Genomic DNA, 24,624 nt, shown 5'->3' on the forward strand with positions numbered 1-24,624 from the left:
GGCGACAGCACCTCAGGTCAGGTTGGGCCTCCACTGTGTGTGGCGTGTATTTTCCTTGAATGTTGAAAAGGAGCCCAGCTGCATCAGGCTCTTGAGAAGTAAGAGGTTACAGGGACAAAGGATGACTCTAAGGGGGTCCCCTTTATCACACACAGGAAAACAAACACACCACTGGGCTAGTATGTGCACCTCTCTCTGTTGGGGCTCTGAAAGCTGTCTGAGGGATCATCTGCTGCATGTCTGTGTCCCCCTCTTCCCACCAGGAAGCAAGCTGCATCCACTGAGTAGAAAGCTCAAGGCCTGGTGCAGAGAATCTCATCTCCTGGCTAAGCCTTGGCGTACCCAGGGAACCTGGCGGTCGCAGTACAGCAGGCTTCCTCCACCTCCCCTTCTGCGAGCTCAGGGCCCGCCCTCCGCATCAAGGGAAATGTGAGGGCAGGGGCCACTCAGGTGAGGTATTTGTGGCCCACACGCTGCTGCCGCACACTTAGAGCCCAGGCTGTCTCTTACTGACGAGGCCCGAGCTGTGATCTTATGGTCCCCGAAATTGTCACAAAATTTTGGGCATGGCAACCGCTCTAATTGTAAGAACTTCCACAGCTCAGTCAATGTATGATCTCCATAAATATTTTTCAGACTTGGCTCATTTTATAGGTAGTCTGACTCCAAATTAAAATCTGATATGTTAGATTGTTTTTTCCTCAACTAAAACAAAGATGTGCAAAAACAATTAACTGAATGTGTAACTGATAAACTTCTAAGCCAATCTGTAATTGAGAAGAAGATAGAAACCCTCAACTTACATCTGCTGGAACTTGCAGCTCCTCTTTGCTATATTCATAGTCTACCCTGATTAAATCCTTTGGGAAATATCCAAAAATACGCCCAACCTATATGGAAAACAAAAGGCAATTCTGTGAGGAATATAAGTGCGATGCTTCTCAGAAATGACAGAAAATAAACAGGTAGGGAGACAGAACCAATGGAGTTAGACCAATGCTATATTCTTGTTCTGAGATTATATTCCAATAAAATTAAGTGCAGAACACTATTAAACATTTTGAAAATCATTGAAGCTTTTTCTATATTCAGCTTAATTCTAACACAGCACAGAAGGTTTGATTTTAGAATAAAAGATCTGCATAGGTGATTACTGTATATTACATGATTAAAACTATACAAATCAAAGCTCATTAGGAACACAACCCCAAATAGCCTCTAGCAGGACTGACCTGCACACTCACAGAACTGCTAATAAACCAGTGCATGCAAGTCTTTTGTGAACCAACACACAACAGCTATGAAAATTAACTAGTAAAAAGAACAGAGAATTTTTGAAATGTATGACCACTACAGCAAACGGCATATATTGATATGCAGAATCCTAGCTTTTTAAGGCACTACAGGTGAATGGGGAAAACATAAATGTACAGTGAATACACATCAAGCTTCAGGTTCATGCAAAAGTAAATTCCATAGCACAAAATCCCATTCATTTTGCGCATAGACAGGTGAGCTGTGGACCAGGCATGTGCACAGGTCCCTGAGAGACACAGTGTCTCGCATCAGCCCCTCCCATCACTGAAGGAGGCGGACAGGCACACAGATGCCCAGCACAAAGCCAGGGGCAGCTCCTCTCTAACCCTGACATAGCCTGTTCACAAGACAGTTAAACCGCACCATCCAGAATCCATTGAAAAGCCTATGCTAGTAGCAGAATTCTGCCATGAAAATTAGGTAAAGCCGGGCAGTTACAAGCTGTGTGGCTGGCAGGTAGAGTCTGAAACTATAGGAAACCAAAAAAGGGGATAAAAACTAAGAACCAAAAGTGAGAATCACTTTCAAAACCTAGGAAACTTAATTTCCAAGTGTAAGGACCACAAGGTGAAAGGGGCCTGAGGGGAAGGCCCCATCCCTTCTGGGGAAAATTCTATTAAGGTGGAATGGGGAGCCAGAGATATTTGAGAAAGGAAAATCATTTATCTTTGCTTAATCTTTGCCATCAGAGACCTTAGGTTATATAAAGCCCCATGATTATACACAGGGTGGTATCACGTGTCTCACAGCTGATAAAAAAAATGGCACAGGGCCGGGGATTTAGCTCAGTGGTGTAAGCACCTGCCTGGCTAGCACGAGGTCATGTGTTCGATCCCTGGTACCAGAAAAAAAAAAAAATTATACAGAATCCTGGAATCCCAAGACTGGGAGGATTTTATGTCTAATTTTGCTCCTGTACATCACCCCTGCCAAGTGCCGCCGATCTGCCTCAGGCTGGTGCTGCTGGGAAGGAACAGATTCCGCAGGCATCCCTCCCAAACCTTCGTGACACAGCACCAGTGTCTGGGGAGGAAACGCTGGGGATGCAGGCGGCAGAGAAAGCAGCAGGCCTCTGGGGTGAGTGTGGTCATGGCCTCAGCATGGTGAGAGGAACACTGAGTCCAGCGCGGGCGCTCGGCGGTGAGGGGAGGAAGACAGAACTGCAGGTGGAGGTGCAGTGTGAGTGAGCGGGACAGATGGCCCAGGACCATCCGGGACCATCCAGGAGACACCGTGCCCTACACTTCACAGAGGGATTCTCCCCAGCACGCTGACCGGTAACAAAGGGAGCCTGTTTTCAGTGAGGGCTTTGTAAGCCTTATTTTCTGGGGCGTGTGTGGTATTTTACTAAGGGAAAGAGCTTTCACAGTTGGGACGAACAATCCCGGGCCCGTCAAGCATCCCTGCTCCTACTGAAAGGAAACACTTCGTAAAATAGAAAGCACAAGAGCTGGAGATTTAGCTCAGTGGCATGAGGGCCTGCCTGACAAGCATGAGGTCATGAGTTGACCCATGAGTTTTGACCCCCAAAAAAGAAAGGCCAGGACTTATGATTCTCCACCTGCTGGGTGTAGTGGTGCATACCTGTAATTCTCACACTTGGGAGGCTGAGGCAGGAGGATCACTGTGAGTGTAAGGGCAGCCTGGGCTACAAAATGAATTCAAGGCCAACCTAAACTGCATAATGAGACCCTATCCCCCACCCCTGGAAAAAAAACATTCTTCATCAGGTCACTCATTGCAAATCCCCTCATTAAACTATGAAAGCACCAGGCAGTCAGTGACTGCCGTGTTTGATCTCAGCACCCTCATTACATTGGCTGGGACAGAACCCCTGGGGGACTCTACAGGCATGAAGTGGTTAAGAGACAAGCAAAAGGTGACCCAGAAATTGCAATTTTAAAAAAAGGAGAGGGAAGCACATGGTGACACCACAGTTTGCTTTCTTACAAAGCACTAACAGTATGGATGACTGCCCCAGACTGACACTCTATGGACAGCAGTGATATGGAAAAAAGGAAGAGCCGGGCTGGGGATTTAGCTCAGCGGCATAAGCGCCTGCCTTGCAAGCAGTCAGTCATGAGTTCGATCCCTGGTACCGATAAAAAGACAAAAAAAAAAAAAAAAAAAAAAGAAAAAAGGAAGAGCCTGAAGTCAGCCTGGACGCCCAGGCTCTAGCAGCTCTGCACCATAGGTGACAACTCGCACCTAACCTAACATCTGTGGATCCCTCTTATGTGAAGGAAGCTTTGGAGTTAAGACTTTCTACCTTTCCAACCTTTCTTTTGTCTGGAGCAGCCTGGAACTCCATGCTGGAGGGCATCCATTCATCAGCATTGGTTCTGTTCAGTTTCAGAAACCTCTGCTGAGCCCAGTCCTGGAACACAGGGCTGTGTATTACTGTCTTCAATCCAGCAGATTCGGTGGATTAACTCAGAGACCCCAAGAAAACAACCCCTGAAGTCTACAGTGCTCAACAACTCTAGCAAAGGAAGAGCGGAAAACAAGGCAAAGTCTTACTTACACTTCCGGCCCACACTTCAGGCAAAACCCCTGCCAGTTTATAGTAGACGAACACAGGATCGCCTTTTTTAAAATTCACAAAGCGACAGTCCGGGCCAGTGAAATCTCCAAGAGCTTCACCCCGGGCCATTAACACTGTTATCAGGATAGAAAAAGAGAGACAGGATCAGAATTTAACTTTCACAGGGCACACTGATTTATCAGGAAGTATAAAAATCCCACTATAGACAGCTATTGATTCCCGTACTCTGCAACTGCTTCCAATTCATAGCCCTGAAGTCTGTGAAACCCTTAGCGCTTTATTCCTGCAATTAGACAAGGGAAGGGGTATTTTCCTCCGTCTTTTCCTCTGGCTGATACTAAGAACTCTTGAGGGACTCTACAGGCATGAACAGGGCAGGACCAAGTGAAATCCTGTGGTACTCTCAACCACAGAAAGCTTCCTCTGCAAATATATGCATATGCAGGCAGAGGGCTAGGTGGAGCAGGAGTGGCGGGGAGGAGCAGGAGCCCCACACAGGTAGAGCCACAGCAAACCAGAAGAGCATCTGCAGCCCACAAGGGGCAATTAGCCAGGCCCCGCCTTCCCGCTGTGCCAGCTCTAGAAGCAACAGACAGGGAAGCTGCCTCCGGAGCCTAATGATCTCCACTGCAGGATCTGGGTAAGTAAATCTGGAGGACAACACCTCTTCTTTCTAATTCCGTTGCATCAGCAGGCAGTGTTTACTCAAAGCAAATAATGTTGATTGTGCTCAATATTAGATTAGGAGGGCTTCAAAACAAAAACTGCCCTTAGTATGAACTAAATCAAAAGTGGGCATCTCATTTGGCAGGGACAATGCCAAACTGTAATAGGTTAATAAGTTACTGTCCTGCTTACAATGCGATGTAGAAGCAGGGAAAAGCAGTGTTTTTCTTTTTGTTGACAAAGTACACAGTTTCTGATGTAAGATGACATGGACTTTAAATGCATGTGGCTAGCAGAAACAAGGCAGAGATGGAAAAAACACGTTCTAAAAGCCAATCGACAATAAATATGTAAACATTTAGTTACTTAACAAAAATAACTTATTCAGTATTATTCAGTATTAAAATACGTACTCAAGGAACAAATGCACTGGTATGGAGGGGTCGTTTGCTTTTAGAAGCTCAAGTATGATCATTGTGTGACTTGTCAGCACCCTAACTCACAGGTACATGAGTAGAGGCCAGGCCGAAGAGACTGAAAGTTTGAGGTTGGGGTGCCACCAGGATTGGAAATGGCAGTGTTCCTCCGGTCCCCTGGGCCACAGGGGACTCACAGTAACATACCAGATGGAGAAGTGCACTCAGTGGACACCGCAGGCTCAGAAAAGGAAATGGGACGTGGTGCATGTACACACGTGTGCACAAGCAGCCTCACACACAGGACCCTCGCCAGGCACCGCTCAAGACTCAGGCAGGCCCTGCTCCTGGAGCCTGCAGTCTGTCTCGACAGAGCCCCTCTGCCAGTATCACAGCCCGGCTCCCCAGCAGCAGTCTGAGTGCCAAGGCGGCTCAGGCTGTGCTTGTCAAGGTGACTTCCTCCGAGGAGCCAGGTGGGACAGCGCAGACTCTGCCACACAGTGGCTGGCTTTCTCCAGAGACCTGCAGGGACAGCGCAGCAGCGCAGGCATCTGCAGGCTCCTGGGTATCACCCTGGAGTTTTCTCCAGGGGCAGCATCCACAGCTCAGCCCGACTGCCCTGACTTTCTCACTCCACGGCAGTGTTGTGGGGATACAAACATTCAAAGTAGGAAGTTTATTTCTGGTAACATCAGTTTGAATGTAAAAGCTGAACTGCGGGCTGCTTGCCCTTTTCCACAGGGATGTTCTGTATGAATTCATGGTCACTGTCGGTGGGTTACAAGGTTACTGGAGACCGGACTCCTGGGCCCGCCAAGGCAGAGGAGAGGTGAGCGCTGCCAGCCCCAGGGCCACAGCTGACTTGGCTGGAGACCTGGGGACAGCGAGCCACCAGACTGTAAAGACCCTCTTCCTCTAAGTGAGAAGATCTCTACTGCCCTTCTGGGAAGATCTCTGCTGCCCTCCGGCCGGTTTCTCCAGGCATCCTTGTAACACAACACTGGGACCCAGGGACAGCCATGCAGCCCCTCAGAACCCAGTGTGTGCCAAGATTCTAGACTAGCTCTGATTCTAAACTCTGAACTGGGGTCAGCACAACCCAAATCCCAAGCTTCAAGAAAGTAACCCCACAACCCCTGCCCATTGCCCTCAGCAGGGCGTCACCCACCAAGTGCAGGCGGGTTGGAAGGGGACTCGCGCCCCTACCACACCTCAGCAGGCAGAGAAAAAACGCCCGCAACAAGTGGAGTGGCTCAGCCTTGGAAACGGGATGGGGATGGAGATCAAAGATTCAGGCCCACCCGCCTGGGACCCCCAGGCACGTAGTGATCGCCCGAACATCCTCGATCCTCCGGCCTCCCGCGATCCCTGCCCTCGATGTTCCCCAGGTCCCCCGGCAATACGCTGTACCCCGCAGCCCCGGCACCCGCGATGCCTCCTGACTCTTACGATCCTCTATGACCTCCGCGGTCCGCTGTGGCCCTCACCATCCCGTGTCCCCTCATGGCCCCCGAGATCCCCCGCGGTCCCTCACGATCCCCTGCGGTCCCCCGTGGCCCTCACGGTCCTCCGTGGTCCCCACGGTCCCCGCGATCCCCCGCGGTCCTCCGCGGTCCCCTTGGCCCTCACGATGCCCCGTGATTCTCTGCGGTCCCCCGTGGCCCTCACGATCCCAGCAAGCCCTCGCGATTCCCTGCGGTCCCTCACGATCCCTCGCGACCCCCTGCGACCCCAGCGGTGTCCCGGCCCCGCCCGCACTCACTGCTGCACTCGGCGTCGGCGCAGCGCTTGAACTCCGAGAGGCGGCGGCCACGGCCTGGGGACTCCTGTCCCCGAACCCGTCCGGGAGGCTCGGGCAGCGGCAGCAGCAGCAGCAGCGCCAGGAGCAGCGTCCGCGCCGCAGCCATGTTGCGGGCCCGCCCGCACCGCTGGGGGCAGGCGACACGTCAGCTGCGTGGAGACGCTCCGCCCTCGCTGCCATGGCGACCTGGCGCCCCGCCCCCGCCGCAGCCGCGCGGCCGCCCCCCCCCCCCCCCCCGGCGCTGTCGCCCTCCTCGCACTCGCGGGCGCCGCGAGGGCCCGGGACGGGGTGCACCACTGAGTGGCGGGGCCTGGTTCCGGGAGAGCACAGAGTGCGACACCTGGGGCGGAGAGCGTGCAGGCCGAGCGGACCCGGGCTGGGGGAGGAGGGGGCCGGACACCGGACCACAGCCCGGCCGGGAAGTGCACTCAGTGGACACCGCTGGCGCCGGAGACGCCTGGAGAGGGGCCTGCCACGGAGGCTCGCGGCTGTAGGGTGCTTGCTTTGTGCTCCCCCAAGGACTGTGCCTTCCCACAGTAGGTCCTTCTAGAGGGGGAGTCTTGGGGCGCCCCAGAGCAGCCAGGCAGGATGCTAAGTGCTATCCCTCGGCCCCAACGCCCAAAAGCTTCCGGTGAGCTACAAACAAATCCTGTTTTGTTTTGTTTTGTTTTTTCTAACCAGGAGAGCAAAGCTGACTTAAACCATAATATAACTGAATTGTCTGTGTGTCGATTTATTTTTTATTTTGCTGAGGCAGGTGGCATTTGTCTATGGCCTGCAGTCCAACCACAGACCCAATCAGTTGGTTTCCCGACCTAATTGGGTTCTGTAAAAGCCAAAGAAAACAGGAGGTCCGCCCGGCGGTCCACAGTGCTGAACCCGGAGGAGGATGGGAAGGTGCTGGGCCACCAGACGCGGCGGGCGGGACTGTGATGAAATGGGCAGACTCTGTGGTTCTTCACTTTCCTAGGGCACATCGATGCCTTTACAGGCTGCGCGTAGAGATGCCTACTATTAGGCGTCTCTAACCTACTGCGTGTGTTGAAAACCGCACTTATTTTCTCTCTAAAACCCTGCACCTTGCAGTCTTCCAATCTCAGCAATAGGAAAGGAAGTTCAATTCCTGTCACCCCGAATCCACGACCAGAATCTAGACCAGTCTTGAGCTCATCCCCCTCACACCCCACGTCCAGTGGCTTTGTGACTCATGGCGTGCTGAGGTATAATGGAACGCATTACGCCTGTGATGTGTACAGTTTTGATACGAGGTCACGCCTTGAGACCTTGGCCCCAGTCCACATATCCATGTCCCAGAAGGGTCTTCATGCTTCTCTGTAACACCCCTGCCCTCCAGACTCCCTGTCATTGTAGCTGGATTGCGTTTAGCAGAATCTGATATCAGTGGAGAGGGTGTGGAATGGCTCCCCGGGGTGGCATCCCCAGCCCCAGGAGCAGCCCCGTTGAGTAGGGAAGGAGTAAAATCTCACTGTGCTTTATCTTTCCTACACTATCAGAATATTAAAGTAGATGAGTTCTAATTTGAATTTTTCCTACTTCTATTAAGAGTAAAATTAAGGATGATTAGTGGAAAAAAGCAAAATGAGCTGAATGAATAATACCGTACTGATATTTATATTGAGTTGGCATTAGAGGTTCTTTCATCTTTGGGCTGAAGAACTGACTGCTTAGGGCTGGGGATGTAGCTCAGCAGTATAGGCACTTGCCTGGCAAGCACAAGATCGTGAGTTTAATCCCCAGCACCGCCCACCCCCCCCAAAAAAAAGAACTGACCGCTTAGTTTGCAAAGTCTGGAAGGTTTTGATCAGTGTGCGTTTCTTTTAAAAAAGTTGTTGCCTTAAGATGTTAAATGATCTGGTGGATGAGACATTTCTCCCTGAGCATGAGATGATGGTCTTGGTTCTTCCTAGCCCAGTGGATGGTCATCGCTCCCCTTTTCTCATTTGAGCATGTGGCACCGATGCTTAACCTGCACTCTGTTTGTGTTTTGTTTTTTTGAGAAGGGTGTTGTTATGTAGTTCAGGCTGGCCTTGAATGCACTACATAGGCCAAGCTGGCCTCAAACTTTCAGTGATCCTCCTGCCTCAGCCTTTGATGTGCTGGGATTACAGGTGTGTGATGGTTGAGCTTGTACCCTAAGTGTGTTGTGTGTTAACACCTTGGGGAACTTTTCACTGGATAAAGTCTGGGTCACAGTTAAATGTATCTATTTAGGGTGGAGGGGACATAGAGATATAGGGTACGGAAGGTTCCTGACCCCAGGGAAGATGTCTTAGCACGTGATACCCAACACTCCCAACGTCAAGGACAAGTTTGGTTTGGCTAATGGTTCCAGTGCTTGCCTGGCCAGCTCCAAGGCAGAAACAGCACTGCAGTGGGGGCGGGGGAGGAAAACCACTCATGGCTTTGGGGTAAGGACCAGAGAGAAGGGAAGAACTGGTGTGGGATGTGGCCCTTCACATCCCTGGGGACTCACCCCTTCCAGCCTGACCCCACTTCTCTGTGACCTCAGCACAGAGGCCTCTGGGGACAGTCTAGGTCTGAGCCATAACAGGAGGTGGGAGAACTCACCTGAAAGGTGTAGGAGACAGAGTAATAGCATAGGGTATGCCTCAGTGCCCGCAGGAGGCCCACCCTAAGGACCCAGGAAAAACCTGTTTGCCGTCGGCAAGGGGACGCTCACTGTCCACACAGTAGTGCAAACGGGTTATTGAGGACCCTGACTCCCGACCGACACAGGGCACAGATTTACCTTTGTGGGAGACACCGAGCCTTCCTGAGAAAGGAAGCCCCTTCCTCGATCTTTCCCGACCTTTACTTCGGCTCAGTTCAGTGAGATGCGCAGAACTGGCTCTATTGAAGCAGGTGGTCCCTAACTGGATGTGATTGAGATGCCTGTGATCCTCCTGTCTCAGGACAGCAAAGTCTCAGCATAGCAAAGCGGGTCAGAAATGCCCCTCACTGGAACAGAGTCCCGAGCAGGAGGCTGTGAGATTCCAGGGCTAAGACATGAGACAAAACCTCAACTCAGGTAAAGGTGCCAGCCTTGCACACATAAAACCAACCATTGTTACCCTGCTAATTGGAGAGCCTCTGTGTGCAGTCCAGGAGAGCTGTTTCCCCTTCCAGCCATGCGTGCACAGTCCCTTTTCCCTGGTACTGCATCAAGACCACCACGGCCCCCTGACTGACACCCATAAAAGCTGTGAGCTCTTGGATTCCTGGCCTTTGGTCCACCAGGAGTGTTTGGTCATCCCAGAATTCCTGGACTGCAGAACTTTCTCTCAGTCTTTGTCATCTGTGTGCCACATTGCTGGATTGGAGACTGATGCCCACTGTGGGAGTTTCGGGATACCTTCTCACATTAAACGGCTAAAGAAGCAGAAAATACATAAAAACAACAGTGTTCAGATCCTGGATATGAAGACAGGGTCCACTGATGAAGCTGAGCCCAGGAGACGAGTGTGATCCTTGTCCCAGCTCACTCCCTGAGAGCCTTCAGGTCCCAGCCAGGGAAGGGACTCTCAATAGGAAGTCGCTTGGGGTTAAAGACAGGCTGTAAAGCTGGGGAAGCCAACAGCTAGAATTCAAAGAGCAGAGTCAGAAGTTGACGGAGAGGGGAGGGTGGAGATATTCCGGCTGAACGTATGTGGGGCCTCCTTCAGATCTGCTGCTGAGTGACAAGAAGCACATGTGTGGAACCACGTGGGGAGAATTCACATCTTAGAGATCAGATTCAACTGCCTTTAAAGGTAACTAAAGAGGGCTGGGGATTTAGCTAAGCGCTATAAGCACCTGGCCCACCAAGCACAAGGTTGTGAGTTTGATTCCCCGGTACGGAAAAAAAAAAAAAAAGTAACTGAAAAGTTGTAAATCAGGTAAATCCTAGTCAATTTTAGTTTAAAAAAAGAAAAAGAAAAAAAAAATGCTGGGCGTGATGGCTCATGCCTCTAATCCCAGCACTCAGGAGGCTGAGGCAGGAGGATCACTGAGAGTTCGAGACCAGCCTGGGCTACACAGTGAACTCAAGGCCAGCCTGAACTGCATGGTGAGGCCCTGTCTCAAAAGCAAAGCAAAGCTGTGATTGCTCACAATGAGTCAGGGAAGGACAGCAAACACATTGGTCTGGCAGGCTGACCTGCACCGTGTCATTTCTTGCTGGGTATCCGGGGGTCTCCTGTCTCTCACCCTCTCCCCAGAGCCTGGTTCCTGTACCAGTGTCTAGAGGCAGCACATCTTCACATCTGGGCCTGGAGCCCCTGGCTCTGGCCTGAGGATGACAGGTTGATCTAATTCTCATGGTGATCTTCACAGTGGGACTGAGGAGGTTGTGGGGGGGAGGGGACGGACTCTATCCTGCCACCTGCTCAGGGCTAGAATGTGTTTCAGTCCAGCAAATGCAGGGCGGTGAGATTTGGCCTGTGTGAGTACACAGGACTTAGAATCTAAAAAGAAGAGAGGGAAGGGCAAGTGAGAAAATAACACAGGAAAAGGCTCAGCAGACAGTGGTACGCTTAAAGGACAGTGAGGAAGTCTCGTTCTCCAAAGGATCATGGTAAAGAAATGCAGCAAAAAGCTGGGTGGCTAGGATGGTCACGTTATGGATGCCTTGGGAAGCCAAGCATGAGAACCTAGAATAAAAGTAGGGAAAGCTACCAGACCTGAAGGAAAGGATTGTGTAACTGAAGTTCAAGTGAGTATCCTGCTCCAAAAGCAGGGAGTGGCCGGAAGGGCCACCTCTCAGCACCTCTGTGCTGCTGGGAGTGAGTCACACATGGGCCACATCTCCTGCCAGCATGGACTATTTGTCCAACCCAGACAAGCTGGCCATGTTCTATCTCACAAATAAAGAAACTCAAACAGCTGAACCTGCAGCTACTGCACAGGTGTATAGAGTTCCTGCTTCCGGTTCTGCCTCATTTACCTTGGCACTGTTTTTGCAGAAGTCAAATATTTGGTGCTTTGAAATAAGTGCAGAGCAAAGTTTTGGGTGCGGTCTGTACAACTCAGTTTCCACAGTGTGACTGCTGGGCTTTGTCCACTAGTCTTCAGCTGTGAACTACTACCGTGTCAGGAAGCCCGCGGGGCAGGGAACGTCATGTGGGAACTGGAAATCTAACTGTGTTCTGTGTCTCAGATTCTGCAACCCATAGCACTGAGGCCAAGGTGAGGTCCACTTAGGGTTTTTAAAGAAGCAAATAAGAAAAGGCATACAATTCCCCGTTTATGTTGTTTAATTCGACAGAAGCATATCTGGCAGTGACAGCCACTATAGATGACTAAAGAAACGCCCAAAGTCTTGGCCACCAGTGACTTCATCACAAGGCAGCAGTTCACAGCAGTGCTTGCCCATAACCCTCCTCTTCTCACTGAAGACAGCAAGTTGTACTGGGAAGGTCAGAGTCTCCTGGAGGAAGCATGGAGGGCTGAGGAGGAGGCAGAGCCCCCTCTCCTTAGGACACCACACCATCACAGCTGACTGGCGACAGACATCCATAGAGACCAGCTGACCTTCTGGCTCCTCAGCGCCTGAATTTAGAAGCAGAGGGGCCACTGTGAAGATGGCCCTCAGTCGTGGACACTGAGCGACCGCCACAGGAGAAAGAAGCGTTCTCTGTAACGGGCATGAAAGCTCATTCCGGCGTCCGTGTGGAACGTGAGGTGGGATCCCACAAAGGATGACCACCATGCCACCCCCAAGCGGTGAGCACTGCCTGACCCTTGCCCTATTTCTCACTGAGTCCCTAGAAAATGCTGACCAGCCAAATGCAGTCATCAGCTATATGTATAATCTTAATTTTCCAAAAGTCACCTTTCAAGAGTGACAATAAAACAGGAGAACTTAACTTTTTTCCTTGGTACCCGGAACTGGACTCATGACCTTGCACTTCACCAGTCAGGCATTTGTGCTGCTGAGCTATATCTGTGGCCCCCATATGAGTTTAATTTTACATTTAGAATGATATATTTAAAATGTTATTTCAAGTCATAATCAATATAAAATATATTTTACATTTTTTAGTTCATAAAAAGTCTGAAATATTTGGGGTTTTTTGTTTGTTATTTTTTGAGACAGGAGTCTGCAGTTTAGGCTCCCCTTAAACTCAGTATGTAGTCGAGGCTGGCTTCAAAGTTGAGGTGATCATCCTCCTGCCTCAGCCTCCTGAGGAGGAGATCACAGGTATGTGATCACAGGTGGGTGCCACCATGCAAGACTGCTTTGAAATCTGATGTGTATTTTACAGCACATCTCCTTGTAGATCTGACACATTTACAGATAACCATAGCACTGGAAAGCAGGGATTGAAAGTGAACACCAGAGCCATTCCTGTATTTGCACATTATTTTACATACACTTATTTTAAAGAAAAGCAAAGTTGGTCATGGTGTTGTAAGAGTTAAACTATTTTAGACCAAGCTCTCTTGCAGCTTATGCAGGAGAGAGGAAGAATGGACTATCTCCAAAACCCAGGCTTTTTGTTTGCAGTCAGAGACTGAGATTTCCACTGAGCTAGCTAAGGGTTCCATTGCTGTGTCAGATCAATCTGAGATCTTTAATTAAAAAGTGCAAGTTTTAAGTCATCTTCAAGCTCCTAACTTTTCATGTTTTTATGATTTCCCTATCTTAAATACAGTTATTTCTTGACAAAACAATGAAGCTTTACATTCCAATGTATAGTAAAACAATCTGACTGCATGAAATTCTTTCAGACAAAACTGTAGGAATCCAGTTGCAGTTAAGCAAGGGAACAGAACAAGCAACTTGTTTATGTAAATGATTGTTGACCGGACTCTGTTAGTATTTTGAGTTAGATCCTCTCACTAGTTGCACACTACAAATATCCCTGCCCATGACTATGAGATGTCAGTAGCATCCTTAGTCCTGGCAACAAAACAGCAACAACAACAACAACAAAAATCATGGCCCTCATTCTCAGACTGCCTTTGTAGATGCACCACATCCCAAGTGGGACCATTGCTGGAGGCTTTTGGTAAAATCTGATCCACTAACAAAGCACATGTGGTTGTAAACATTTTGTATTCTGTAGTTTCTCTCATCAGTTAAGAAGGGATTATAAAATCCATTTGTAAAGTAAAGTAAAGTAAAGACATTTTCATACCCAAAGGCATCTGTGGTCTAGGTGACCACTGGATGGGTTTTTTTTCTGTTAAAAGCTAACACAACCTTTGTACCAGTCAGCTTTTTCCATCGCTGGGAGCAAATACCTGGGGAAAAAGACTTAGAGCAGAAAATATTTATCCATCACCAACAGATTCCACTCTGAGAAATGGGAGAAGAAACTCCTCAGAAAGAAAGACGATTCACCAGGCAGAAACAGTAATCTTCAGGGTTTGAGTTACCTTTTACGGTGTAAGTAAATTTAGTGGTACTTTATGCAGAAGGGTTGAGACAGGGTCTCACTATGTAATGTGGTGGATTTGAGCTCTCTATGTAGCCTAGCCAGACCTCAAACTCGTGGTGATTGTTTTGCTTCAGCCTCCTGAGTGTTGGGATTACAGGGAAGCACCACCTTGCTTGGCAATCCAGTGATTTCAAATAACAGTCGTTTACTATTTCTCCTCTTCTGTGGCCTGGCCAGGTGGCACTGGTCCTGCCCACAGTGCTCAGGTGGTCTCTTTTAGTGGAGAGTGGAATGAGCTCGGACTTCCAGGATAGCCTTGGGGACATGTCTGGTAGCTCAGCTGTGGCAGCTGAAATGCTGGTACAGGCCTATTTCATTCCAAGTGTTTTAAGTCCTCCAGTAATATAATATTCATGCATTTTCTGACTGGATTCTAGAAGGTAAAAGCGAAAGGTGAGTGGCTCCCTAAAACATAGTCATGTGTGGCACCACTTTGCCACATGCTATTCATCACACAAGCTAAAAGGCCAGCTTTGATTCTCAGGATGGGAAACAGAGCTGACCTCTCAGCAAGATGGCCACATGAACACACAGGAGTGAGATGGACTTCTGCTGAGCATTTTAAATATAATCCATCATGAAAAGGAGGGAAGAAGAGTACTGGAAATATTAAAATGTAGGTTGATATAAAAATCAATATATTTTTCTTTTGAAAATCTATGACATAAATAAGACTAAGCAAAAACAATGCATGTAAATGTGTGTGACAGCAGCAGAAAGGGCTCGAGGTGGCATACTGTAACTTCTAAACACTGCTCAAACAATGCAGAGTTATAGCTAAAACAGTGAAGCAATTAAAATGTAACACTAAAAACATTAATTCATAAGAGCAGGAAGCAATGAACATAGGAACACAAAATGAATGGAATGAATTGAAAATGAATAGCAAAATGACAAAACAACTCAACAGTACCAGTATTACTATTAATAGAAATAGACTAAGCATACAAGTTAAACAGATTGGATTAAAATAACAAGCCCCATTGTTTGATGACTATAAGGAAATCAAGGGCCTCTAGACAGGATCTCTGTGGAAGTACCTCTGACTGCTGTTCAAACACTGCGCTCCTGTTCAGCCTGAAGCAGCTAGATCATTCTTCTGCCCATTTCTCCTCATGGCAGTTTGGGTTACTCCTTCAGAAGAGGGATTGTTGCAGGCAGCTGAGCTAGTTAGAAATATTATAGGCAGTCAGACAGGGATAGCTCTCTGAAGCTGGCACAGAGGACCAGATGTCTGATGACCTTGGAGGGGACACACACCTCTTGCTGTGAGTCAGATCTCAAGACAGAAGGCAAAACAAATGCAACCACACTCTTAAGTATAATCCTTAGGGATTAGATCTGGATCACCTTGAGAAGCCAGGAGTCACCATCCCAATCCCTTATAGGAGGAGTCACTGATCTCTGAGAATGCCCACGTCCTATGTGATTTGCTTTCCCATTTGTTCCCAATTTAATCAATTTTACCTAAACTATTGATCTTATTGGCTAACTATAGTTATGTCCCATCATGAACCATGGTTTTACTCTATAAAAGTCCCTGGAAAAGACAGAGTCTTGGGCAACCCGCTTGGGACCCCCTTCTGTCTCTCTTGAGACAGAAGCTTTGTTTCCCTCAATAAATATATTGTACTCTTCACCTCTGTTGTTCTTAAAATTCATTCTTTGGTTTTAGAGAACACGAACTTGCAGGTTGGGAATTTCGTTCCCCTGTACCATTTGGAGGTTCCACTGAGATCACTGGATGGAGTTGAGAGTTTACTTTTGTTTGATAGACTCTGGACTGGGACTCGTTTAGGTAACAAATTTTTATGCTTCAAATTTTGCTTTGTCTTTGCCAGTTGTTTATAACTGTTTGTGATAATTGCTTGCTATTTGCTCATTGTTTTTAATTGCTTTGTCTCATGTAGTGAGTCTAAGTTAGAACATGCAAAATTTATAGTTATATTTCTTTAATGGTATACTATTTGTTCTTGTACAAGTTAAATTTGTTTCTAAAGTTACTAATACTCTTTGCTTGACTGTGTTTAGACAATAGCATTAGAAAATATTAGATATCTGATAGGCTTTAATGTAAACTACTATAAAATGGTTCTCTTAAATGGAAATCTAGCTCAGAATTAGAAAATATACATGCCTACAATAAAAAAACCCAGGACTCTTTCCACCATTTAAGCAGCACTAGGCTGATGGCTGGCCTTAAGACTTGGAGGACAGGTTTCACCGAGACACACTGGCTCTGATCCTCCTCTAGAGGAAATGTCAGGCCTTTTCTGCTTCAGGTTCCCACCTTTGACTTCACCTCTACTCATTACCCACTTTGCATTTTCCTTATAGAGGAATGTAGAGTCAGAATGAACTCTAGACTATTTCAATCTCTTCCTTCTTAGTTAAGCCCATAGAAAATGAGTGTTTGCTAATGCTGAAGACAAGGAAGTCATTTTAGATAAAGAACACACACCCCATCTCTGGGTCAGATGAGACATTGATCATAATTGTGCCCATCCAGGAGAACACACATAAGAGCCGTGTCCCAGCTCAGTGTTCTGGGCAAATCTCCTTTGGAGATTAAACCTGAGACACAGTGGGGAGAACCAGCTTCCTATGACAATGAAAGAAGCTATCCCCAGAAGCAGCACACATAGGGGCCCTATACACATTAGAATAAGGAGGCTCTCCAACCTCTCAAGTTGTGGACCTTAAAACCTTTATTGTAAGTTCATAGAGCAGTAGGTAATGATCTTGCTCAGGCTTTTAACTATCCCTTATAGAATTTTGACACATAGTGGTTACTCTGCCAGCTAATTAACTGCTCTCATAGCAACTGCCACCCTCAAAAGCAGAGGACAGGTTCCCCAGCATCTGTATGGTGAATCCCCGTTGAAGCCAGTGGCCAATGGAGTCAATGGAATGTTGACCAGACAGCTGGATTCCTTTCTGGAGACTGACTGCTGGTTATCTCTGCTGATAGTCTTGTATCCCCAAAACGAGCCCTCAGAGGCCCCCAACTTGGTGTCCAGAAATGGGGCAAGAGATGTTTTAAAAAAAAAAAAAAGCAGCAATGATTTATTTATCTATGGGCCCAGTGACACAGTACAGTTGGAGTTTGCAAAAGCTGTGTCTCTTGCTCAAAACTTTCCAGACTTTTTGTAGAAAGCATGATTTACTAAATAAGGGGTTATGGGCATGGATCAGGAAATGAGAAAATCCTTGAACTGCTAAGGAATGAGGAAGACCTTTGTTTCCCTTTGCAGAGGACAGAGAAGTCTTGCAGGAATTTACAATCTTTTGTCAACTTATTTTAGCATTCAATTTTAGATAACATCTGTCCTTTGCAGAGGGGAGCAATGGTTAACATATCAGTTAGGTCAGATTCCCAGGAATTTACAGTCCTTTGCAGAGGGGAGCAATGATTAACATATCAATTAGGTCACTCAGGAAGATGGCACATATAGAACAGTATGATAGCTACAGGTAATTGGTCATAACTTGGGCATTGGTAAATATAGCACAAACATAACGAAGCTCTTTTTGTTACTGTATAACAATAGAAACTGAGCACTGAGGGTTCCTGGCCAGGGCAACTCTCTGGTAGATACCCAAAAAGGTTCCTCAGTGAACATTTGCTCATGACCACTGAAAATCTCCACTTTTCTATCATCTATATTTCTACACTTTTCCATAGAATTTCAGATCACGTAGACTTCCCCCAAACCTTCAGAGATAAGACTGAGGTAGTTTTCAACAGTTGTTTATATCTTATAACAGCTAGTAGAAAAGGATTTACATTTGTGCCTTACACATGTTAATTAAGAGTAAATAGGCTGGGGCTGGGGATTTAGCTCAGTGGCATAAGTGCCTGCCTTGCAAGCAGGCAGTTTCATGAGTTCAATCCCTGGTATTGAAAAAGACAAAAAAAAAAAAAAAAAAAAAAAAAAAAAAAAAAAAAAGAGTAAATAGGCTTTTCTTTTCTGTGTGCCTTGAAAATTGATGTGCCTTTTTCTAATGTAAACTATGATTGCTAGATAATGATTTGTAAATTTAACCTGTGAACTTCACAGATATAGCAATTTAAATGAAGTATAGCCTTATCCTTACTATGAAAGGTTACCTAGGTAATTCATTTGGAAACAAATGCCTGGAGATTCCTTTGTGCAGTGCACTGCATGGGGGTGAGGCTCCTCCAGTCAACTGTTCTGCCTATCTCTAGAGGAGAGTTACTTTACAGCCTGAAAAGCATTCTATACTCTCTTCCAATAAGCAAAGTTATTACAAAGTTATGCTTCCTTCTTTAAGCATTCCTTATGGAAACAAAGATCATGAGCTATCGGGGAAGATAGGATTGCACACCAGGATGAGGGTGGATAGGCTGGCCAAATTTTATCTTCCATGCTCTCCAGATGGCATACACCTGCCCTGGAGCAAAGTGAATCCAAGGGATTCTTTGAGGGTATTATCAAATAGGAATAACAAAGGATTCCTTAGTTATCTCCTTTTGGCATAGTCAGATAGCTCAGTGTCAAAGTCTTAGCACTACAGGGATAAGAAGAGCTCAGTGGGGCTTCCTGGGTTCAATCCCTGTTGCAAAAGGTTTCATAGTCTTACATGCTGCTTTTATACTATAGACATGGGCAGCTCAATGCCAAAGCCTCTACCTCCTTTAGAATGCATTCTTAAGCACTGGAAGATGTTCAACCTTCCATGTTGAAAAAGAGCCAACTAGCATTTCTCTGCAGGAGTGCATGGCCTATCTATCCCCTAGAGCCAAAGTGGAATACAGAGGGAAGTATTAATTATGATGTTATTTTACAACTAAAATCATTTTGTAAGAAAGAGGAAAAATGGTTAGAACTGCAGTATGTTAAAATTTTCTTTGCGTTAAAATGGTGTTTTAACGCATTAACATCGAAAAATGGTGTTGAGAATGGGACTGGCAGGGAGCCCTGCATTGACCTGCAGTGAGTGAGAGAAATGGGGACCCTTTCATAGACTAGGAGGCTCCAACAGAGGACATTCTGGGAATGAGCAGACTAGCCGGAACAGGGCCCTGCAGTGACTTTAGTCGCCTATTCCCCTCTCAAGCAGGAGTAGTGGGGAGCGCTTGGCCTGGTGACGTCACGGAGTAAGATCCAGTAGGCTAGCCCAAATCAGGTCCCTGTGCCTGGTGGTGCACCCTAGCAGTGAAGCATTCAGTAGGTTGACCTCCTGGAGGGCGGGCCCAGCAGAGGCTGCCCAGGTCTGTGTCTCCCTAGTACCCTGCACTGGGCGGGAACACCTAGCTGATGGATTCAAACAAATGTAACAGACAAAGAGAGAAAAAAAAAAAAAAAAACTGGGCCTCCTACATACGCTTGTATGGAAGGAACAAAAAGTATGGGAAAAGGGAGCAAAAAGAAAGGGTCCTCAGTCCCCAATCCTGAGACCACTGATCCAGGAAAGGTAAATGCAAAAGAGAATGAAGACAGAAAACATGCAATATCAAACATGGCACCTATAGACATAAAGCGGTATCTCTGGAGCCTCATAGATGAGTTCAAAAATGAAGTATTTAATGAAATAAAGCAAGAAATAAGTAGAATAGTTAGAGAAATGCTAAGCACTGCCCAAGAAAAAACAGATGGTGGAATGGAAGAACAGAAAAAAAGGGGAGAATTGTTTGATGGAGAAAATAGAGAAAACATAGAATACGTGAAGCAGGTTCAAAGAGATTACCAGGAAACTAAAAACTCTATCGAAAGCTGGCATAACAGCTTGAAAGAAACTAAGGATAGATTATCAGAACTGGAGGACAGATTGGTAAGGTGGGAGCATGAAATGAAAAACTTCTTAAAAATAACAAGAAAACAAATAGCAATAATACAAAGACTAGAAGATGATAAGAGGATCTATAACTTAAGAATTAAGAACATAAAAGAAGAAGTAGGGACTCAAACAAATGAACTATAAGAGCTATTCACAGAAATAATCCAGGAGAATTTCCCTAATTTAGCAAAAGGTAAAGATACTCAGATGTATAAGGCATACAGGACCCCAGCTACCTACAACCCAAACAGAGCTACACCCAGGCATATAATAATCAAAATTCCAGAAATCCAATGTAAGAACAGAATATTAATAGCTGTCAAAGACAAGAAACAGATCACTTACAAGGGAACACCCATCAGAATTACAGCAGACTTCTCGGCACAAACCATCAAATCACGAAGAGCGTGGGGGGAAATAATTCAAGCTTTGAAAGATAATAACCTCCATCCAAGATTGATATATCCTGCACAACTGTCCCTAGAAATTGATGGAAAAACAAGGTGATTCCAGGATAAAGAGGAACTAGGGGAATTTGCAACCACCAATTCAACTCTACAGAGATTACTGCCGGATATTCTAAAAATGAAAAATACAAAGATTCCAGAAACAGTGGCAGAGTGGCCACAATGAATGGAGCAGAAAGCGAAATGAAGAGGACAAACTGACAACTAATGACAGAAAAAGAGCTCAACAGAAATGAGGCAGAGAAGGTTGGATGGTAGGAACAGCCATTTTGGAGAAAACAAGACATTATAATAGGTAGCGCTGATTTAATATCCTCTTGTTTTGAAGTCCCATCAAGCTTTTGTTCCGTCTCCATCGGTTATAACATGTTGTATCTTATTGGATTTTATTATATGTGATAATATAAATAAAAACTTTTATAGACAAGGAGATTATACAGAAACCATTGTTCATTTTCTGTTAGTTGATTCTAAATACCCTGTAATACTGTCATTCTCTTGAACGGTTTTACATTGTCTTGATATGTTTGATGCTATAGTATATGAAGTTATAGCCAAAGATTTTAAGGGAAGAGACACTATGGTAACTACTATTATGTCGAGATTATCTTGTGGTGAAACACTATTTTGCTTAAATGGCTATGTTTGACCTGCGCTGTTTTGTTGTTATGCCCTCTTTTTTATCTCAATCTCCTTTTTATTATCTATTTTTTCATTTTTATCCTTTTAAGTAAGGGAAAAATAAATAAAAAATAGCAGGATATATTATAGTAACCCACTTTGATTTCCAATTAACTTGATTTGAAACTCTGTATTTCTCTCACCATCTTGTTTTGACTGATTTTCCTCTATTCTGTTATGCTTGATAGTACCAAGTTTGAAAGTATAGGCAACAACTATGAAGACAATAAGATTCATTGTGACGCCCATTCTGGTTGACTATTATCTTCTTTTGAAGTCCTCTAATGTCTCCAATGTTTTGGTTTTATTGGTCTTATTCTTTACTGTATTGTTCAATTTTATTATAACTGATGGTTATAGGCAATTCTTTTTAAGATAACAAGAGGCATTATGGTAACCATTGTTGATCACCTTGTATTTTGTTTTTACATTATGTATTATGTCCATCCTTTTGATTTGACTGACTCTGTCCTGGTATGTCACATTTGGTTTTACTTTCTTCAAAAAAAAAAAAAAAGTAATGAGAACTGTGGGAGCAATAAAACCCAAAATGTGCAATTGTCATTGTACAAAAGAAAGGAAAAGAAAGTTCTCTAAAAGATATAACTGCATATATATTTAAGTGTATAAGATAGATAACCATATTACTGAGTTTTGTTGGATCACTGAACAGAACTGTTTGCAGTCTCACTGTTTGAAAGTCCCCTTTATATGCTTTAATTTTGTAACTTCAACAACTATTTCTAAGATGAGAATATATAACTAACTAGTGATTTCCTACTGTTTATTTTTTCTGAAATTCTGTATATCTTGTACCCTTTTTCTGTTTTTTTCTTTTTTCTCCTTAAAATTAAAAAAAAAAAGAATTCTTATCTATGCTTCAGGTATAATTATGATCCTTATGAGACCATTCCCATTCATAGGTCTCTTTCTCTCAGTGACTTAATGCAAATTAAGCTAGAACTAGGAAATTTTTCAGATGACCCTGATAGGTACATTGATGTCTTTAGAGGATTTACTCAGACCTATGAGCTAGGCTGGAGAGATGTAATGTTTCTCTTAAGTCAAATAATTGACTTCTAATAAGAGAAAGGCAGCATTACAAGCTGATATTGCCTTTGAAGATGAATATCATATTATTGCTTTTGTAAGTTTAGAAGATAGACAACCAGGAGAACCATCAATTCCCACTGGAGCACAAGCAGTTCCTAACCAAGATCCTAACTGTGGCCTGCCAACAATTCAGGAGATTGAAACAAGAGATATTTCCAAGTGTGTATTCTTGAAGGCCTAAGAAGGACAAAAACCAAGCCTTCTAGTTATTTTACATTGTCAGCTATTTCTCAGAGAAAAGGTGAAAACCCCTCTGACTTCTTAGATTGTTTATCAGAGGCAATAATAAAATATATCTCATAGATCCTGATTCAACAGAGGGACAGACTTTGCTTAAAGATAAGTTTATTACACAGATATTTACTCAGATAAAAAGCTACAAAAGATGGCTTTTGCTCCAGATAGTTCACGTGATACTTTAGTAAAAGTTGCCCCCTCAGTATTTTATAACTGTGATGAGAGGGAGATCAAGGAGAGAAAACAGAGAGACCGAGAAAAAGCAGTTGCTTTTTGCTGTGGCCTTTAGAGAAACAGACTCTAAGTCTGATTCTTAGGGCTCCAAAAAGAGATTGACAATGAAATCTACCTGCTATTGCTTCCAAAAGCCAGGTCACCTTAAGAGGGGTTGCACTCAGAAGCCCCCTGGGCCATATCCCAGCTGCAAAGGTGACCACTGAGGTCAGACCGCCCTTTGAGGTCAAGGCTCCAGGGTTCCGACCCATCCTATCAGTTGGTACAGCAGCACTGAAGGGCCCCGGGGCTGCCTTCTCCCTCTGGCTGGACTGCCATCTCCACAGAGGAGCCAGGGTAATCATGACAATAGAGAGAAAAGACACCAGCCTATTGCTGGATACTGGCACAAACCTCTGGGTCCTTCTTTTTAATCCTGGCCTTCATTCTAGTGATCACACCTCAGTGAAAGAAGTCACTGGCCAGGAGGTAATTTGCTGTTTTTCACAACCTTTAGGCTGTACCTGGGATGGTTTGCTTTTTACACATTCATTTTTTATTTTATTTATTTATTTTTTAGACTAGTGAAGTGCAGTAGAGAGAAGGGGGGAAAGAGTAGAACAAGGAGTTCAATCTGTACTGACTGTGAACCATCAATTGAGATAACTCACTACCTTCGGACCAGCCTACACATTCATTTTTGATTATTCCTGAAAGTCCATTCTTCTCTTAGGAAGAGATATTTTATCATGTTTAAATACTGTGATATATATGCACTCACGTCAGGCACACTGCCTTCCCCTTGTGGAGGCAGAAATCCTTAAGCATGGGCAAGTAAAGGTAGAAAAGATAGGCAATAAGTCCAAAGGACCAAGCATCTCAATTAACATGCGCTGTGTTCTCCAAGGGTTTAGAAATAGGTAAAAAAAAAAAAAACCAAAAAAACCTGAATGCTGTCTATAAATTCATGATTCTTCTGCTAATATCTCAGTAGCTATTCAAAATATTAAATAACAAATCAATGACATGTCAGCTTCTAAAATTCCCTGGACGTTATTTTTTTTTTTTACCTCAACTTGTAAGAATGGATGGACATTATTCTTATAGGAATTAATTCTAGTTCCTCTTGGTAGAAATCTTTGTTAACTATACTAATAATTGTCTTGTTGATTTGATTCTTTAGCCCATGTATACTTAACTGTTTCTTTGGCTTTGTCTCCTCCAGACTTAAAACTGTGCACATACCCAAGATGAAAATGCCTGGTGTCAATCAAGGACCTCTAGACAGGATCTCTTTGGAAGTACCTCTGACTGCCGTTCAAACACTGCATTCCTGTTCAGCCTGAAGCAGCTAGATCAGTCTTCTGCCCATTTCCCCTCATGGCAGTTCGGGTTACTTCTTCAGAGGGGAGATTGTTGCAGGCAGCTGAGTTAGTTAGAAATAGTATAGGCAGTCAGACAGGTATAGCCCTCAAGGAAGCTGGCATAGAAGACCAGATGTCTGATGATCTTGCAGGGGACACACACCTCTTGCTGTTGGCCAAATCTCAAGACAGAAGGCAAAACAAATGCAACCACACTCTTAAGTATAATCCTTAGGGATTAAATCTGGATCACCTTGAGGAGCCAAGAGTCACCATCCCAATCCCCTATAGGAGGAGTCACTGATCTCTAAGAATGCCCTTGTTCTATGTGATTTGCTTTCCCACTTGTCCCCAATTTAATCAATTTTACCTAACCTATTGATCTTATTGGATAAAAGTCTGTGGAAAAGACAGATATTGGGCAACCCTCTCGGGACCCCTTCTGTCTCTCTTCAGACAGAAGCTTTCTTTTCCTCAATAAATATATTCTACTTTTAACTTCTGTTGTTCTTAAAATTTATTCTTCAGTTTAGAGATCACGAACTTGCATACATAGTAAG

At 45.2% G+C, this 24,624-nt stretch overlaps 1 protein-coding gene and 1 long non-coding RNA gene across 6 annotated transcripts in view; one reads left to right on the forward strand and one right to left on the reverse strand.

The window, feature by feature from the left end:
- Positions 1–6,886, reverse strand: part of Mia3 (MIA SH3 domain ER export factor 3) — a 35,603-nt gene extending 28,717 nt beyond the window's left edge. For 3 of the 5 annotated variants that reach the window (XM_013157496.3, XM_063236676.1, XM_013157494.3), the window contains exons 1-3: positions 6,707–6,881; positions 3,842–3,975; positions 804–890 (exon numbers count right to left, since the gene is read on the reverse strand). In XM_013157496.3, the coding sequence (XP_013012950.2) occupies positions 804–890; positions 3,842–3,975; positions 6,707–6,851 (366 nt within the window). In that variant the 5' untranslated portion in view covers positions 6,852–6,881. Of the gene's footprint in view, positions 1–803; positions 891–3,841; positions 3,976–6,706 lie in introns of all 5 variants that reach the window. The other 2 variants (XM_063236677.1, XM_063236678.1) reach the window with 2 other exon arrangements.
- Positions 6,887–6,985: 99 nt separating this feature from the next.
- On the forward strand, positions 6,986–24,562 carry LOC111758158 (uncharacterized). The gene is made up of 4 exons (XR_002792385.2): positions 6,986–7,376; positions 12,009–12,466; positions 15,863–15,985; positions 23,926–24,562. It is a non-coding gene; the product is annotated as an uncharacterized LOC111758158 (long non-coding RNA).
- The last annotated feature ends 62 nt before the right edge of the window (positions 24,563–24,624 follow it).

This window comes from Cavia porcellus, unplaced genomic scaffold (genome assembly GCF_034190915.1).
Source record: "Cavia porcellus strain 051 isolate PalLab524CR breed Dunkin Hartley unplaced genomic scaffold, mCavPor4.1 scaffold_26, whole genome shotgun sequence".
Taxonomy (NCBI): domain Eukaryota; kingdom Metazoa; phylum Chordata; class Mammalia; order Rodentia; family Caviidae; genus Cavia; species Cavia porcellus.